The sequence below is a fragment of the Gossypium raimondii genome, chromosome 5, assembly GCF_025698545.1.
Source record: "Gossypium raimondii isolate GPD5lz chromosome 5, ASM2569854v1, whole genome shotgun sequence".
In the NCBI taxonomy this organism is placed as follows: Eukaryota; Viridiplantae; Streptophyta; class Magnoliopsida; order Malvales; family Malvaceae; genus Gossypium; species Gossypium raimondii.
In genome coordinates this window covers 54,938,261-54,955,507 of record NC_068569.1, presented here as the reverse complement: position 1 = coordinate 54,955,507, position 17,247 = coordinate 54,938,261, and the positions used below count along the sequence as shown (strand labels likewise).

The following is a 17,247-nucleotide window of genomic DNA, read 5'->3' as shown; positions in this document are numbered from 1 at the left end:
AATGAAATTTACTTTAATTAGATTCAATTTTTATTTTGAAAATATAAAATTTTAATTACATATTACTTTAAATTGTGCACGTAAAATTAAAAATATATTTTAAAATTTTAAGATATAGAACAATTTTAAAATGTCACGTCAATAAATTCTGATGGAATCCAAAATTAAGTATTAAAATGAATCTATTCATAAGTTTAGGTACCAAAACGGACTAAAAAATGCTAGACAAGCGGACTTAATTATTAAGTTCAAAATTAAAAACTAGATTGGTTTTCATATAAAATAGTAAATTTGTTTCAACTCTAATAAGAACTTTATTTTGTTTTAATTAAATTTTGCTAAAATATATGAGATAATTTCACTAGGAAAAAATAATTAATCGTATGGGTTTTATTTAAAAAATATATGAAGAAAGAAGTAACATTGTTTATTCCTATGATATGTAGTGCTAATTTTTTTCGGTATAAGTTTTGATTATATTTGTTCTTTTTAACATAATGTTCGGAACTATTTATACTTCTTCATCAACTCATAAATAGGAGGATAATGAACTTAAGAACACTCGAACTTGTGTCCTCCTGCATTAACAACAATACATTTATCAATCGACATCTATTATATATTTTTTAATCAGTCAAAAAGAAGTTTGTATTTGTGCTTTTTGGTTACAGAAAGAAATTACTTTGGACGAAATAATAATTAGTTATCGAGTATTGACTGTGAAACAAAATGTTTTGTTAAAAAAGATAGGTCTTGGCGTAGAGGAAAATCCGGAGCGGACTGCCATTGATTGTCCAAGTTTCACATTTAAGTCCTTTAAAATAATTTATTTACAAATATTAAATTCCAAAAGAATACATAAATTTAAGACTTGATTTTGACCTTAAGACTAAGCTGCACTAAAACGCAAAAGAAAATAAATAAATAAATAACCTTTGGGCCTTAGATATTTTTATAAACAAGTTATTATCTCACGTCAGTACATGTTTATTTTTTAAATATATAAAATAATTAAATGATAGTTGATCTAATTTATAATAATTGTGCGGATAAAATAATATTTTAAAGTAATGAAAATAAAAAAAACAAAGTGAGAAGCAAGTAATAGCGTAATATTAAGTAATTAGATAAAATAACCTGTCGTTCAAATATAAGTCAAATTTTTACCCATAAGAAATGATAGAATTTACAATAAAAGCAATATAAGCTTTCAAAATTTGACAAAAATCACTATTACAAAATGTGAAATTTTGAAAAGTCTCTTTGCTATTGGATCTGTTCTTGTTCTTCCAAAACTTGAATGTCTCATAGTTAAAAGGAACTCTAAATTGGAACAAGTATTCAAATTAGAAGATGAAGTGGAAGTGGCAGCTGAAAAGGAGATGAAATTTGATAAATTAGAATGGTTATCACTTGAAGAACTACTGAGCCTCATTCACTTCTGTCTCAAAGGATGTCATTTTGTGTTGTCAGCATTGGAAGATTTGAAAGTAAGAGATTGTCCTAAGTTGACTACTAGTTTCTTCATTGATTCACAGGAATTGTGCATTGCGAAACAAAGGTTTAGATTCTCATTAGCTCTTTGGTTTTTTGCATATAACTATTGGTATAGGTTGATGTTATTTTTGTTGGGTTTAGAAAATGGAGTGAGCTGATTCTATAGTTGGTGGAGTATAAAACAGGTTTGGGCTAAGAGACACTGGAGCCTATGCTCCTAACACTCACTAATGCATAAGTCAACATTTTAGAATAGAGGAAACAAGACTGAAAATGATAATAAAGAATAAATATGTACAAGAGAGGTCATACTTGAGTAGAGGTTAGGGCTTGGCACTTATAGTTGCTAAGGTCTAAATACTACTCAATGATGGCGAAGCTGACATCATTGTCCAATTAATATAGCTGCTACAGAGTGCACTCCTTGTGTATTTTTACATTTAATTGAAATGCAATTATACTTTAAGCTTTGTAATACAATATTTATTAGGTTAAATCAAGTAACATGTATTTTATAAGGCCAAAATGTTTCTAAATTAAGAATTATATTACTACGTTTACTCCAATTAATTTTGAACATCTACTTTTACATATAGAAGATTTTGTTAAAATAAATTAGTAAAAAGGTTAAAATTTTAAGTAAACAATTGGTAGCATATTAATAAATTTAATACTTTAAAGATAATAAATTTAATAAATTTTAAGTAAATGATATGTAAATTATTGGAAAATATTACTTTATAAAGTATATAGATGTTTCTTATTTTTCCTTAATGACATGAGATTAAAATTTCAGTTATAATTTTTCTTCAATTGTTTTTTAAGACACCCCAATTGCTCGGGGAAGATGGGATTGAAGAGTCTGTCACTGTTTCAAATGCAATTTTCAATGAGGATATGTTTTGGAGTCAACTTAGATGATTTTAGAGCAGCTTTCAAAGCCATGTTACATAAATCAATAGGTCGAGGTTTATGTTGTTCGGATTTTTTTGGTTAAGTTTCTGATATAATTTGTGTCTAACACGAGTTCTTTTTTTATATATATATATTTAGAGGATCATATATATTCATATCCAAATGGACATGAATGCAAAATGGAAAATGAAGATTCAAAGTATCATAAGTTCAATATATAAACTAAATGCAGGTAAAAACATGGTTGTCGATTTCAATTTTTAGTTCTTTATTCTTTTCTAAATCTGCCTATGTAATAATCAAATTTAGTGTGCTTCACTTGTGTTTGTGTTTATTATTTTTGTTTAAAACAGGTGCGTTGATAATTGTGCGTTGACAATTGTGTGCTCTTTTCTTGCATGATGTGTGTGGCAATTAAACATACAAAGTGCAGTCACCAACATGATGTTTAGATAGTCAACTCAGTCATATGAATTTTATTAAGCAAAGTTCAAAGACATCGACCAACAGATTATACACATAACATTGGTCGAGATGACAATGTATCCCTATGACCTCTAATCACCTGCCATGTTCCCATGATCTTACCTTTCATATCCTAAAATACCCCTATAATTTAATTAGAATGACTAGAAAGCCCTAAACTCCACATGTTCAAGGCTTACAGCAATACCAGGGCATCTGTGTTTTTCTAAGAGCATGACACAGGAGATTTGAAAGCCCTAAACTCCATATGCTCAAGGCTTAGTTCAAGAATATATTTCAGTTTCAGTTGATGGAAACTGGGGGACAACTACTAAGGAATTGAAGACCCTTCAAATCAAACATTAAACAGAATTGACCAATAACATTTGAGTTCTTGGCTTGTAGTTGGAAGAGGAACACCTCTTCAACTCCACAATTCTTGAGTTTTACATCTTCCTAATTTAGGAAGTGGTCTCCCTGTGTTTTTGACAGTCGAGCATTATTCTTTTCATCATGAGTAACATAATTTATGCATAACATGCTACTAAAATAGTTCCTGGTAAGTATTAGTTAAACTAATTATTTGAGCCAGCAATACTCATCAGCAAATCCTGTAAGATAACTAGATAAATAACTACTAAAAACTTACACACATATATATAAGGGAACATCAAGAACATCTTCTTTTACTTACCTCCTTTGGTGTTTCCATTGCTTTTGCTGCTAATCTGATAGATTGAAGTCTCTACAGAACCCTCTCTGCGACTTTCCAGATCAAGATCCGAAAAGCCAAAGGGCAAAGATATAGATTTAGGTTTTCTGCTTTGCTTGCTCCTTGGAGTTGAATGAAAAGAAAAATGATGAATATCTATATATATATATATCTATATATATTCTGCTAGTTGTTGAAACACGTGCCAAAGAAGGTAAGAGGAAACTTGGCAATTCTATATCGGTTCATGTTTCTGTACTTTGACTCGTCATAATTGTGTTTATTTTTTATAGTTTGAGATTCATGCATTTATGTTATTTTCTTATATCCATAATACTTTACATATTTTTTTTCATGAAATCATATTTTAGATTATGTTCTTTTAATCACCTTGCATTCAACTACCGGAACAAAGTCAAAACTAATCACTCTATATATTGGAAATGCCTTAAGTCTTCAGAAGGAAGATTCGACAAAGACATTATTTTCTGGTTCCAAGTTTTGACATGTATGCACATGCATCTTCATCAATTTTCAAGCACTCAGTTTAATTTCACATTTTTCTTAAGAATTCTTAATCTAATCTTGGGTCAGATTGGGTTAAAACATTTGACCAAATTTCACATCACACTCTATCTAAGATGCATTACTGTCAAATTAACAACATATTTAACCATTTTACAAATGGAAAAGTCCTCCAGACAGATTCTCATATAGAACAAAAAGTCTGCCGTAGCTACAAAAATAACGGGATTAGTGCAAAACATTCTTTCATTCCATTGTTTCAGTTAATGAAAGATACCTTTGCAACAAACTTCCCAAAAATGTACCTTTTTTTTTTACATTATGAAGACGGGTTTTTTTCCTGAAAAATGAAGACTGATTTTAAATTTCAGGACAATTACAAACTTGTAAACAGACTACCTGACGTCTGAAATGCAACCCGATGGATGCACCAATGCAAACAGGTGATGACAATAACGTTGCTTAAACGAACTGGTTCATTGATTTTCATCAGCAACAATGGCTTTTCCAGGCAACGGAATCAACAAGCAACCTATCCAACAAGCTTTGGCCTGGAAGCATAAATATTCATTACTGCATCAGATTTCCGGTTCGGAAACTAAACTAAGTACCCGAAGATTTCTTGTTGACATCAGAAATGTCAGAGTTTCGTTCCTGATCTCTCTTTCCCCTCCAGAGTATAATTTGTTCATCCTTGAACAAAATAGGTACGCAAGGAGCCAAGTCCTACATTTACAGGAAATAAGAATAAACCCGGAAAATTAGAATTGGATCAAAGAACATCAACATTTCTACTAAAAATTCTTGTAAACAGCAGAAGCAATGAGAAAATAGGAGTAATACCCTTAGCTTTACACCGATCCTTTTGCAGTCACTCGTACCAACATGGGTGCAGTCTAGTCTAATCACCTCCTCAGTCTCGAATGCCTCCCGGGCCCTGGCCACTACGTTTACATACACTCCATTCCTCGCTGAACATAAGATTTCACCATCAGTATTTACTCGAACAATCCATTTATTGTTATCAATGATTTTGCAAACAAGTATCTGAGGGGCACTCTTTAAAGTTACAATATATAGTACTATCTCATCAACACTATAAACAGTATGACTTACTGAATTTCATAAGAGCAGGAGAGTGGAGTCCTCTATTTCTCATTTCCTTGGTTTCTTCAAACGTCAGGCCATCAGCAATGTTTTTCACAAGCTTCGGATATATAGGAGCATAAGGCTTCCATAGCATAAGAGGCATAACTAGTCGGTTTTGGGGATCATAGTTTCGACCCCAATACAAAATGAGGATATTTATGTGGCGGTAGATGATTTTTCCCCCCGGATTTTTCCTATAGAAATACTACAATCGAGATCAGCTAATAATAATCCAAGATTCCAATAGAAACTATAGAGATTGTTTTTTGTTCAAACCTCAAGGTGAAAGCAAACATTGTCCATATCAAGAGTTGGTACTCCCTGTTAAGATAATGAACTTAAGAACACTCGAACTTGTGTCCTCCTGCATTAACAACAATACATTTATCAATCGACATCTATTATATATTTTTTAATCAGTCAAAAAGAAGTTTGTATTTGTGCTTTTTGGTTACAGAAAGAAATTACTTTGGACGAAATAATAATTAGTTATCGAGTATTGACTGTGAAACAAAATGTTTTGTTAAAAAAGATAGGTCTTGGCGTAGAGGAAAATCCGGAGCGGACTGCCATTGATTGTCCAAGTTTCACATTTAAGTCCTTTAAAATAATTTATTTACAAATATTAAATTCCAAAAGAATACATAAATTTAAGACTTGATTTTGACCTTAAGACTAAGCTGCACTAAAACGCAAAAGAAAATAAATAAATAAATAACCTTTGGGCCTTAGATATTTTTATAAACAAGTTATTATCTCACGTCAGTACATGTTTATTTTTTAAATATATAAAATAATTAAATGATAGTTGATCTAATTTATAATAATTGTGCGGATAAAATAATATTTTAAAGTAATGAAAATAAAAAAACAAAGTGAGAAGCAAGTAATAGCGTAATATTAAGTAATTAGATAAAATAACACGTCGTTCAAATATAAGTCAAATTTTTACCCATAAGAAATGATAGAATTTACAATAAAAGCAATATAAGCTTTCAAAATTTGACAAAATCACTATTACAAAATGTGAAATTTTGAAAAGTCTCTTTGCTATTGGATCTGTTCTTGTTCTTCCAAAACTTGAATGTCTCATAGTTAAAAGGAACTCTAAATTGGAACAAGTATTCAAATTAGAAGATGAAGTGGAAGTGGCAAATGAAAAGGAGATGAAATTTGATAAATTAGAATGGTTATCACTTGAAGAACTCTGAGCCTCATTCACTTACATCTCAAAGGATGTCATTTTGTGTTGTCGGCATTGGAAGATTTGAAAGTAAGAGATTGTCCTAAGTTGACTACTAGTTTCTTCATTGATTCACAGGAATTGTGCATTGCGAAACAAAGGTTTAGATTCTCATTAGCTCTTTGGTTTTTTGCATATAACTATTGGTATAGGTTGATGTTATTTTTGTTGGGTTTAGAAAATGGAGTGAGCTGATTCTATAGTTGGTGGAGTATAAAACAGGTTTGAGCTAAGAGACACTGGAGCCTATGCTCCTAACACTCACTAATGCGTAAGTCAACATTTTAGAATAGAGGAAACAAGATTGAAAATGATAATAAAGAATAAATATGTATAAGAGAGGTCATACTTGAGTAGAGGTTAGGGCTTGGCATTTATAGTTGCCTAGGTCTAAATACTACTCAATGATGGCGAAGCTGACATCATTGTCCAATTAATATTGCTGCTATAGAGTGCACTCCTTGTGTATTTTATCACCTGTTAACTAGTGGATAAACGTATGGTTGGTGAGTAACTGATGCCAAAAATGGCATCCGATAAAGTGCCCACGACTGTAAGAATGTAAGGCATCCGCCCATGTCTACAACAGAAGGCTTTGTCGTCCGACAAAGCTTCCGATACAACACTGCCAGAACGGCGGAGCCCCAGCTATACGAGCGAACATTAGTCAAATCAGCTAATAGGGGTAAGTACATGGTATGCACCTTGTTGTTGTTTGCATCGGGCATCAGTACCCCCTATAATATGCATGATGTAAGCTCGAGCAGCGGACATCAACTCTCTTTCAGTGGCATTAGCTGATAACTATCCAACTTTGGCTTTCAGCCATTTAAATTTCAAGCCCGTAAAATTTGACTCATCCTCGTTTGGCGAGTCTTCTAGTAGCTGATAACATAGTGCAGCCTGCTCAGTAAATGCAGTTACTCCCGTTACGAGACTCCCGTCGATTAGGAGCCCAAGTTGCAGTGCAACATCCTCTAAGGCCACTGTGCACTCCCCACACGGAAAATGAAAAGTGTAGGTCTCCGGGCGCCACCGCTCCACTAGTGCAGATATTAAATCATACCGCAAGTTGAACGTCCGGATCAATGCTGCTGACCTGAATCTAGCTTGCTCCAAGTAAGGCATCAATCGTGAATCCGGGACATATCCTATACCATTCACCCGACCCTTAATACACGGTACGAGCCCTGATAGTGTTAAATTATAGAAAATAAATATTAGGATAACATGATTTATTTCTATATATTACGTATATCTTTTTTTAATAGAACCCGTGATTAACAAATAATAATATATTACCATATTATTAGCCGCATCAGATATGTGAGGATCGTCATTAATCAATCGAGCCATTGTGATGCCTGCAACTTCAAAATAAGTTTAGTAAAAAACCCTTATTTCGGCCCTTTGTTCGTATTTTTTTACTGGATTTTATTACCTTCAATAAAAAATATTATTTTCTAATTTTATTATTTTACATTAGTTTATTACATTATATTTGAAATGTATAATTTTAGTATCTTTTTTAAATAAATTTACAAAAAAACCCTTACTTCGACCCTTTGTTCGTATTTTTTCCCCGAATTTTATTACTTTCAATAAAAAATATTATTTTCTAATTTTATTATTTTACATTAGTTTAGTACATTATATTTGAAATGTATTAATTTAGTGTATTTTTAAATAAATTTACAAAAAAACCCTTACTTGCCCTTTGTTCGTATTTTTTCCGAATTTTATTACTTTCAATAAAAATATATTATTTTATAATTTTATTACATTATTTTAGTACATTATGTTTGAAATGTATTAATTAATTGTGTTTTGTTAAAATAATTTAGTAAAAACCCTTATTTCGCCCTTTGTTCGTATTTTTTCTCCGGATTTTATTACTTTAAAAATATACTATTTTCTAATTTTATTATTTTACATTATTTTAGTACATTATGTTTGAAATGTATTAATTTACAGTATCTTTTAAATAAATTTCAAAAATAACCTTTACTTGACCCTTTGTTCTTTTTTTTCTCTAATTTTATTACTTTCAATAAAAATATATTATTTTGTATTTTATTATTTTACATTATTTTCGGATTTTATTATTTTCGTGAATATACTATTTCTTTTTTATTTCTTTTCGTATTTTATGTTTTCTTAAACGTATTTTTATTTTTTATTTTTAATGCTATTTTGTAAAAAACTCATTACAACATGGTAAATAATTTTCATAAAAATATTTCTAATCAACATAGAATGTACATAACATGGATTTTTTATACTAAATAAATTTCATAAAATATATATGCTAAATAAAATAAAAACACATACAATGTACATAACATAGATTTTTTACACAAATATTACAAAAAAAAATTTTAAATTAATACAAAAAATTACCTTTACTTATTTCTTTCTTTCTTTTCCTTCCTCCTCTTCTTCTTCTCCTTTCCTTTCCTTTCTTCTCCTTTCCTTTTTTTTTTTTCTTTCTTCTCCTTTCCTTTCCTTTCCTTTCGTTTTCTTTCTTTTTCTTTCTTCTCCTTCTTTCTCTCTCTTTTTTCTTCTCCTTCTTTATTCTCCACCGGCCGAATGGTCCCCCCATTATAAGGATCGGTGTCACTGTGTGCGAACCCTCCACCTGGGTGTTGTCACTTCCCGGCAGACTTTTTAACTTTTTTGTTTTTATACCATTTTCGTAATTAAAAAAATTATACTATTTAAGAATTTTTTTTAATTTTTTTGTATTATTTTAGTAAAATACCTGTTTTTTTTTTTTAAGTTTTAAACAAATAAAAACCACACTAACATGAAACTAACTAAAATCGAAAACCATTGGAAATTTAAAATTAACTCACTATGACCCACAAATTCCAAAACCTGAACTGACCATTTCGGATTGAGTTTACCCAAAATCAACTTCACTCAGTAAAATTCAAAACTCTACTCTATTTCATTTCTCCAGCTTTTGCTACCTATCTATTGTCCCTTCCATAAAACCCGGTTCGAAGCAACCTTGCTTTGGTTGCATGAAGTTCAATGATGGCATCTCTAATTCTCAATCTATCAGTAGCCACTTCAGTGGAGCATGCAACTCCAATTTTAGTGAAAGAAACAAAGCATTCCCATATCTCAGCTTCCATGTTTGGCTTATTTCTTATTCTCTTCCAGTTTACACCAATTTCTTCAACTAAACGAACATCAAAAATCTCCTTCAAGCCTTCTTGTAGTGCCATTTTGCAGAAATTATGAAGGCTTAAGCCATCATGAAACAAATCACATGTCGGTCTCCTTCCGGTTATCATTTCTAAAAGCATAATGCCGTAGCTGTAGATATCACCTTCTGGAGAGACTGATCCACTCATACCATATTCTGCAATAATGTTGCGTTAAAAATTTAAAAATCTTTAATAGAAATCATTTGGTTTCTCCCTTGATTCAGTGTTAGAGACTTTACCTGGGGCAACGTAGCCAATTGTTCCCTTGATCACTGAGGAACTTGTTTGATCGCTTCCAATATTGCTTGTGACGGTAGACAAGAGCTTTGCCATTCCAAAATCGGCGACGTGTGCAACCATATCATCGTCAAGAAGGACGTTGGAAGGCTTCAGATCGCAATGAACAACCATCGTCTCACAACCATGATGAAGATAATCTATAGCATTGGCCATGTCAATAGCAATGTCTAACCTTTGAGCAAAGTTCAAATACCTTGACTGATCATGTTGCTCATGTAACCAGCTTTCTAAACTCCCATTAGGCATGAATTCAAAAACTAAAGCCTTGAATTCATTGCCTTGATAATCAATGCTTGAGCAAGAAGTTATAATTTTGAGAAGATTCCGATGTCGAATTTTCCTTAAAGCCTCGCATTCTGCAATGAAACTTCTTGCGGCCCCATGGTTTCGAAGGTTAAGTACCTTGACAGCAAGAGGCTTTTCATGTTGATAAAGAACTCCTTTATATACAGAGCCAAAACTTCCAGTTCCAATCAAGTTGGCGGAAGCAAAACCATGGGTGCATTCAAGAAGCTGTTTGTAGGATAAACGCAAGCAGCCATTGTCGAACAAAGATGATGGCATAAATGTTCCCCTTCTTGCCTTGTGTCTCAAGGAATGATAAACAAGAAGAACAACCAAAATAGAGCCAAGAAGAATGCTGATGATAATAGCAATAATGGTTTTGGTTGATAGAACCTTTCCCTTTTCCTTTGGTTTCTCACTGAAGCACTTGGGAAGCTGTAATTTTGGAATTCCTCCACAAAGGTTTTTATTTCCGAAGAAAGAAAATCCAGTGGCATTTTTGAAAACTCCTTTTTTTGGCACTTCACCATCTAGTTGATTAAAAGAAAGGTTTAATCTCACTAGAAAATGAAGTTTTTGAAGTTCAGGTGGTATGGTGCCAGACAAATTGTTATTTGAAAGATCTAAGTTCTCAAGAGATCTCAAGGAGGCAAAAGATTGAGGATGGTACCATGGAATGAGTTTTTTGCATGAAGAGAGTTGTAAGTTCTAAACTCTCCCCAAGTGTCATGGGAATTTCACCTTGGAAATTGTTATTATGAACGTAAAACTCGACAAGATTCTTCATGTTTCTCATATCTGATGGAAGGGAACCAGTGAAAGAGTTGTGAGACAAATTAAGATAAATCAGCCTTTCAAAAGCACCAAATAACTGATATGGGATACTACCATTAAGGTTGTTAGTTGAAAGATCTAGTTTTTGCAAATTTGTGCATTGCTTGAGTGATAAAGGAATTGCTCCAGCGAATTTGTTATTGGTTAAGTCTAGATTGGATAGTCGAGAGAGATTACCAATGGAGGATGGGATTTTACCTGACAAATAATTAAAACCGAGGTACAATCCTTCAAGATTTTGAAGATTTCAATGGAAATGGAATTTCACCAGCAATGAAAGTTCCCTTCATTTCCATAAGATCCAAGTTAATGAGATTGCCAATTCCTTGAGGAATACGTCCGATGATCTGATTGTCTCCCATCAAAAGCTCTTCAAGGCAGATTGAAAAATTGGCTATGGAATCTGGAATCACTCCATAAAGGTGATTGTAATTTATACCCAAAGATTGCAATCGGCTGCAGTTGCTTAAATATGAGAGAAAGCTCAAGTCTCCTGGTTTCCCACTTCCAAGGTAATTGCCTGGAATGTTTAACACTAGAAGATTCCTCAGGTTTCCCATATTCTCAGGAACTGATCCAGTGAAACCATTTAAGGCGATGTCAAATAGTTCCAGGCTAGATATGTTGGATATTGACCTTGGAATTTCTCCAGTAAGCTGATTAAGGGCAATAAAAATCCCTTCCAGATTTGGACAAGTACAGCCTATTTCTGGCGGAAGATTCCCAGATAATTGGTTTTCAGCTGCATCAAGAACTAGCAAAGATGAAAAGTTGTGCACTGGAGGAACTGATCCGGACAGCTTATTTCCACCAATATACATGTATTCCAAGTTGGATAATTTGCCTAGAGAACTGGGTATAGTTCCCTTCAACTTATTATCTTGAAGTGATAGGACTTTCAAGGTGGAAATGTTTCCTAGGGAAGCTGGAATACCTCCAATTAAAAGATTGCCAGCAAGATGAAGATTGATGAGATTCTTCATATCACCCAAGGACACTGGGATTTCTCCGGTAATGTTATTGTCAGTGAAGGCAATCTCTTGGAGATTAGAACAATTGCTGAGCTCTTCAAGGATTTCACCATTGAGATGATTGAAGTTCAGACTTAAATAAACGAGTCGTTTCAAGTGGCCAATTTCCCTTGGGATGGTTCCTTGCAATTTGTTATAAGAGAAGTCAACTTCTCTAAGGAAGGTTAAGTTTCCAATAGCCGGAGATATAAAGCCGGCTAATGACAAGCCACTCATGTTCAATGAAACTACCCTTTGGTGCCGACGACCACATTGAACACCTTGCCATTGACAGCAATGGAAGGAAGCGTTCCATGAAGTTAAAACTCCATGAGAATCCCCAACAAGCTGATCCTTCAAAGAAAGCAAAGCTAGCATGTCGTTTTCGTTGCTTCTCAATGCCAACGTAGCAGGCTTGGAGGACATTGACAGCAGGGTAAATCTAATAATGAAAAGAAGATTTATCCATTGGTTTTTCAAGCTGAATATCTCCATTTCTAAAGGAAAATGGAGAATTCGAAGTGAAACAAGCAGGTTTTGATGACAAAAGGTAAAGAAATAATGGAGGTTGAGTTGATATCTGATTCATCCATGTATCATCTTAATTTATAATGCTTCATTTATGTCATTAAACTGATTGTGAACAAGCATCAAGAGGAACAGAAATTAATAAAAAAATCAGCTTAGTTAAAGATGCTTTAATCAAAGCTAGTGGGAAACTAAGAAATTATTTCTCCATAGTCTCATAAAAGTGGTTGTGAACGTCAAACACGTTCAATAGACTAATAGGCAAAAGCATTGTTCTTTCCCTTTGTATAAGAATGACTGGGGACAACAATAAAGTTGGCAAAAAACATAAAGAAACGTATTATTTGAGAAAAAAAATCCAAAGAAATCATCACTCTTTTAACGTGTCATGTGCATATCAAAAGCTCCATGTGAAAAGGAGACTATTGCCCATAGAAGATTTAAAGAAAGAAAAGTAAGAGTCCTTTTTGGGTTAATATATGGATTTAATAATGAAATTTACTTTAATTAGATTCAATTTTTATTTTGAAAATATAAAATTTTAATTACATATTACTTTAAATTGTGCACGTAAAATTAAAAATATATTTTAAAATTTTTAAGATATAGAACAATTTTAAAATGTCACGTCAATAAATTCTGATGGAATCCAAAATTAAGTATTAAAATGAATCTATTCATAAGTTTAGGTACCAAAACGGACTAAAAAAATGCTAGACAAGCGGACTTAATTATTAAGTTCAAAATTAAAAACTAGATTGGTTTTCATATAAAAATAGTAAATTTGTTTCAACTCTAATAAGAACTTTATTTTGTTTTAATTAAATTTTGCTAAAATATATGAGATAATTTCACTAGGAAAAAATAATTAATCGTATGGGTTTTATTTAAAAAATATATGAAGAAAGAAGTAACATTGTTTATTCCTATGATATGTAGTGCTAATTTTTTCGGTATAAGTTTTGATTATATTTGTTCTTTTTAACATAATGTTCGAACTATTTATACTTCTTCATCAACTCATAAATAGGAGGATAATGAACTTAAGAACACTCGAACTTGTGTCCTCCTGCATTAACAACAATACATTTATCAATCGACATCTATTATATATTTTTAATCAGTCAAAAGAAGTTTGTATTTGTGCTTTTTGGTTACGAAAGAAATTACTTTGGACGAAATAATAATTAGTTATCGAGTATTGACTGTGAAACAAAATGTTTTGTTAAAAAGATAGGTCTTGGCGTAGAGGAAAATCCGAGCGGATTGCCATTGATTGTCCAAGTTTCACATTTAAGTCCTTTAAAATAATTTATTTACAAATATTAAATTCCAAAAGAATACATAAATTTAAGACTTGATTTTGACCTTAAGACTAAGCTGCACTAAAACGCAAAAGAAAATAAATAAATAAATAACCTTTGGGCCTTAGATATTTTTATAAACAAGTTATTATCTCACGTCAAGACATGTTTATTTTTAAATATATAAAATAATTAAATGATAGTTGATCTAATTTATAATAATTGTGCGGATAAAATAATATTTTAAAGTAATGAAAATAAAAAAACAAAGTGAGAAGCAAGTAATAGCGTAATATTAAGTAATTAGATAAAATAACTCGTCGTTCAAATATAAGTCAAATTTTTACCCATAAGAAATGATAGAATTTACAATAAAAGCAATATAAGCTTTCAAAATTTGACAAAATCACTATTACAAAATGTGAAATTTTGAAAAGTCTCTTTGCTATTGGATCTGTTCTTGTTCTTCCAAAACTTGAATGTCTCATAGTTAAAAGGAACTCTAAATTGGAACAAGTATTCAAATTAGAAGATGAAGTGGAAGTGGCAATTTGAAAAGGAGATGAAATTTGATAAATTAGAATGGTTATCACTTGAAGAACTCTGAGCCTCATTCACTACATCTCAAAGGATGTCATTTTGTGTTGTCGACATTGGAAGATTTGAAAGTAAGAGATTGTCCTAAGTTGACTACTAGTTTCTTCATTGATTCACAGGAATTGTGCATTGCGAAACAAAGGTTTAGATTCTCATTAGCTCTTTGGTTTTTTGCATATAACTATTGGTATAGGTTGATGTTATTTTTGTTGGGTTTAGAAAATGGAGTGAGCTGATTCTATAGTTGGTGGAGTATAAAAGCAGTTTGAGCTAAGAGACACTGGAGCCTATGCTCCTAACACTCACTAATGCGTAAGTCAACATTTTAGAATAGAGGAAACAAGATTGAAAATGATAATAAAGAATAAATATGTATAAGAGAGGTCATACTTGAGTAGAGGTTAGGGCTTGGCATTTATAGTTGCCTAGGTCTAAATACTACTCAATGATGGCGAAGCTGACATCATTGTCCAATTAATATTGCTGCTATAGAGTGCACTCCTTGTGTATTTTATCACCTGTTAACTAGTGGATAAACGTATGGTTGGTGAGTAACTGATGCCAAAAATGGCATCCGATAAAGTGCCCACGACTGTAAGAATGTAAGGCATCCGCCCATGTCTACAACTGAAGGCTTTGTCGTCCGACAAAGCTTCCGATCTAACATCTTGTAAGGCGAGCCCACTATACTGACGAACATTAGTCAAATCACTAATAGGGTAAGTACATGGTATGCACCTTGTTGTTGTTTGCATCGCATCAATACCCCTATAATATGCATGATGTAAGCTCGAGCAATGGACATCAACTCTCTTCGGTGGCATTAGTGATAACTATCCAACTTTGGCTTTCACCATTTAAATTTCAAGCTCAGTAAATTTGACTCATCCTCGTTTGGCGAGTCTTCTAGTAGTCGATAACATAGTGCGACCGCTTTCAATAAATGCAAGATTACTCCGTTCACGAGACTCCCGTCGATTAGGAGCCCAAGTTGCAGTGCAACATCCTCTAAGGCCACTGTGCACTCCCCACACGGAAAATGAAAAGTGTAGGTCTCCGCGCGCCACCGCTCCACTAGTGCAGATATTAAATCATACCGCAAGTTGAACGTCCGGATCAATGCTGCTGACCTGAATCTAGCTTGCTCCAAGTAAGGCATCAATCGTGAATCCGGGACATATCCTATACCATTCACCCGACCCTTAATACACGGTACGAGCCCTGATAGTGTTAAATTATAGAAAATAAATATTAGGATAACATGATTTATTTCTATATATTACGTATATCTTTTTTTAATAGAACCCGTGATTAACAAATAATAATATATTACCATATTATTAGCCGCATCAGATATGTGAGGATCGTCATTAATCAATCGAGCCATTGTGATGCCTGCAACTTCAAAATAAGTTTAGTAAAAAACCCTTATTTCGGCCCTTTGTTCGTATTTTTTTACTGGATTTTATTACCTTCAATAAAAAATATTATTTTCTAATTTTATTATTTTACATTAGTTTATTACATTATATTTGAAATGTATAATTTTAGTATCTTTTTTAAATAAATTTACAAAAAACCCTTACTTGACCCTTTGTTCGTATTTTTCCCAATTTTATTACTTTCAATAAAAATATTATTTTCTAATTTTATTATTTTACATTAGTTTAGTACATTATATTTGAAATGTATTAATTTAGTGTATTTTTAAATAAATTTACAAAAAAAACCCTTACTTGCCCTTTGTTCGTATTTTTTCCGAATTTTATTACTTTCAATAAAAATATATTATTTTATAATTTTATTACATTATTTTAGTACATTATGTTTGAAATGTATTAATTAATTGTGTTTTGTTAAAATAATTTAGTAAAAACCCTTATTTCGCCCTTTGTTCGTATTTTTTCTCCGGATTTTATTACTTTAAAATATACTATTTTCTAATTTTATTATTTTACATTATTTTAGTACATTATGTTTGAAATGTATTAATTTACAGTATCTTTTAAATAAATTTCAAAAATAACCTTTACTTGACCCTTTGTTCTTTTTTTTCTCGAATTTTATTACTTTCAATAAAAATATATTATTTTTGTATTTTATTATTTTACATTATTTTCGGATTTTATTATTTCGGTGAATATACTATTTCATTTTTTATTTCTTTTCGTATTTTATGTTTTCTTAAACGTATTTTTATTTTTTATTTTTAATGCTATTTTTGTAAAAAACTCATTACAACATGGTAAATAATTTTCATAAAAATATTTCTAATCAACATAGAATGTACATAACATGGATTTTTTATACTAAATAAATTTCATAAAATATATATGCTAAATAAAATAAAAAACACATACAATGTACATAACATAGATTTTTTACACAAATATTACAAAAAAAAAAAATTTTAAATTAATACAAAAAAAATTACCTTTACTTATTTCTTTCTTTCTTTTTCCTTCCCTCCCTCTTCTTCTTCTCCTTTCCTTTCCTTTCTTCTCCTTTCCTTTTCTTTTTTTTTCTTTCTTCTCCTTTCCTTTCCTTTCCTTTCGTTTTCTTTCTTTTTCTTTCTTCTCCTTCTTTCTCTCTCTTTTTTCTTCTCCTTCTTTATTCTCCACCGGCCGAATGGTCCCCCCATTATAAGGGGACTGGTGCCGCCTGTGGC

The 17,247-nt window shown here is 31.7% G+C and overlaps 3 protein-coding genes across 3 annotated transcripts; all 3 read right to left on the bottom strand.

The window, feature by feature from the left end:
- Nucleotides 1–4,260: 4,260 nt before the first annotated feature.
- On the bottom strand, nt 4,261–5,425 carry LOC128032007 (CRS2-associated factor 2, mitochondrial-like). The gene is made up of 3 exons (XM_052630559.1): nt 5,231–5,425; nt 4,958–5,085; nt 4,261–4,840 (listed from the first exon to the last, which is right to left on the bottom strand). The coding sequence occupies exons 1-3, from the start codon at nt 5,364–5,366 to the stop codon at nt 4,718–4,720; spliced, it is 387 nt and encodes a 128-aa protein (XP_052486519.1). The 5' UTR covers nt 5,367–5,425; the 3' UTR covers nt 4,261–4,717.
- A 3,949-nt stretch (nt 5,426–9,374) lies between these two features.
- On the bottom strand, nt 9,375–10,962 carry LOC128041181 (probable LRR receptor-like serine/threonine-protein kinase At3g47570). The gene is made up of 2 exons (XM_052630558.1): nt 9,961–10,962; nt 9,375–9,876 (listed from the first exon to the last, which is right to left on the bottom strand). Exons 1-2 carry the CDS (start codon nt 10,583–10,585, stop codon nt 9,479–9,481), a joined length of 1,023 nt encoding a protein of 340 aa, XP_052486518.1. The 5' UTR covers nt 10,586–10,962; the 3' UTR covers nt 9,375–9,478.
- A 408-nt stretch (nt 10,963–11,370) lies between these two features.
- On the bottom strand, nt 11,371–12,645 carry LOC128041154 (LRR receptor-like serine/threonine-protein kinase EFR). The gene has a single exon (XM_052630512.1). The coding sequence runs from the start codon at nt 12,643–12,645 to the stop codon at nt 11,371–11,373; it is 1,275 nt and encodes a 424-aa protein (XP_052486472.1).
- Nucleotides 12,646–17,247: the final 4,602 nt, after the last annotated feature.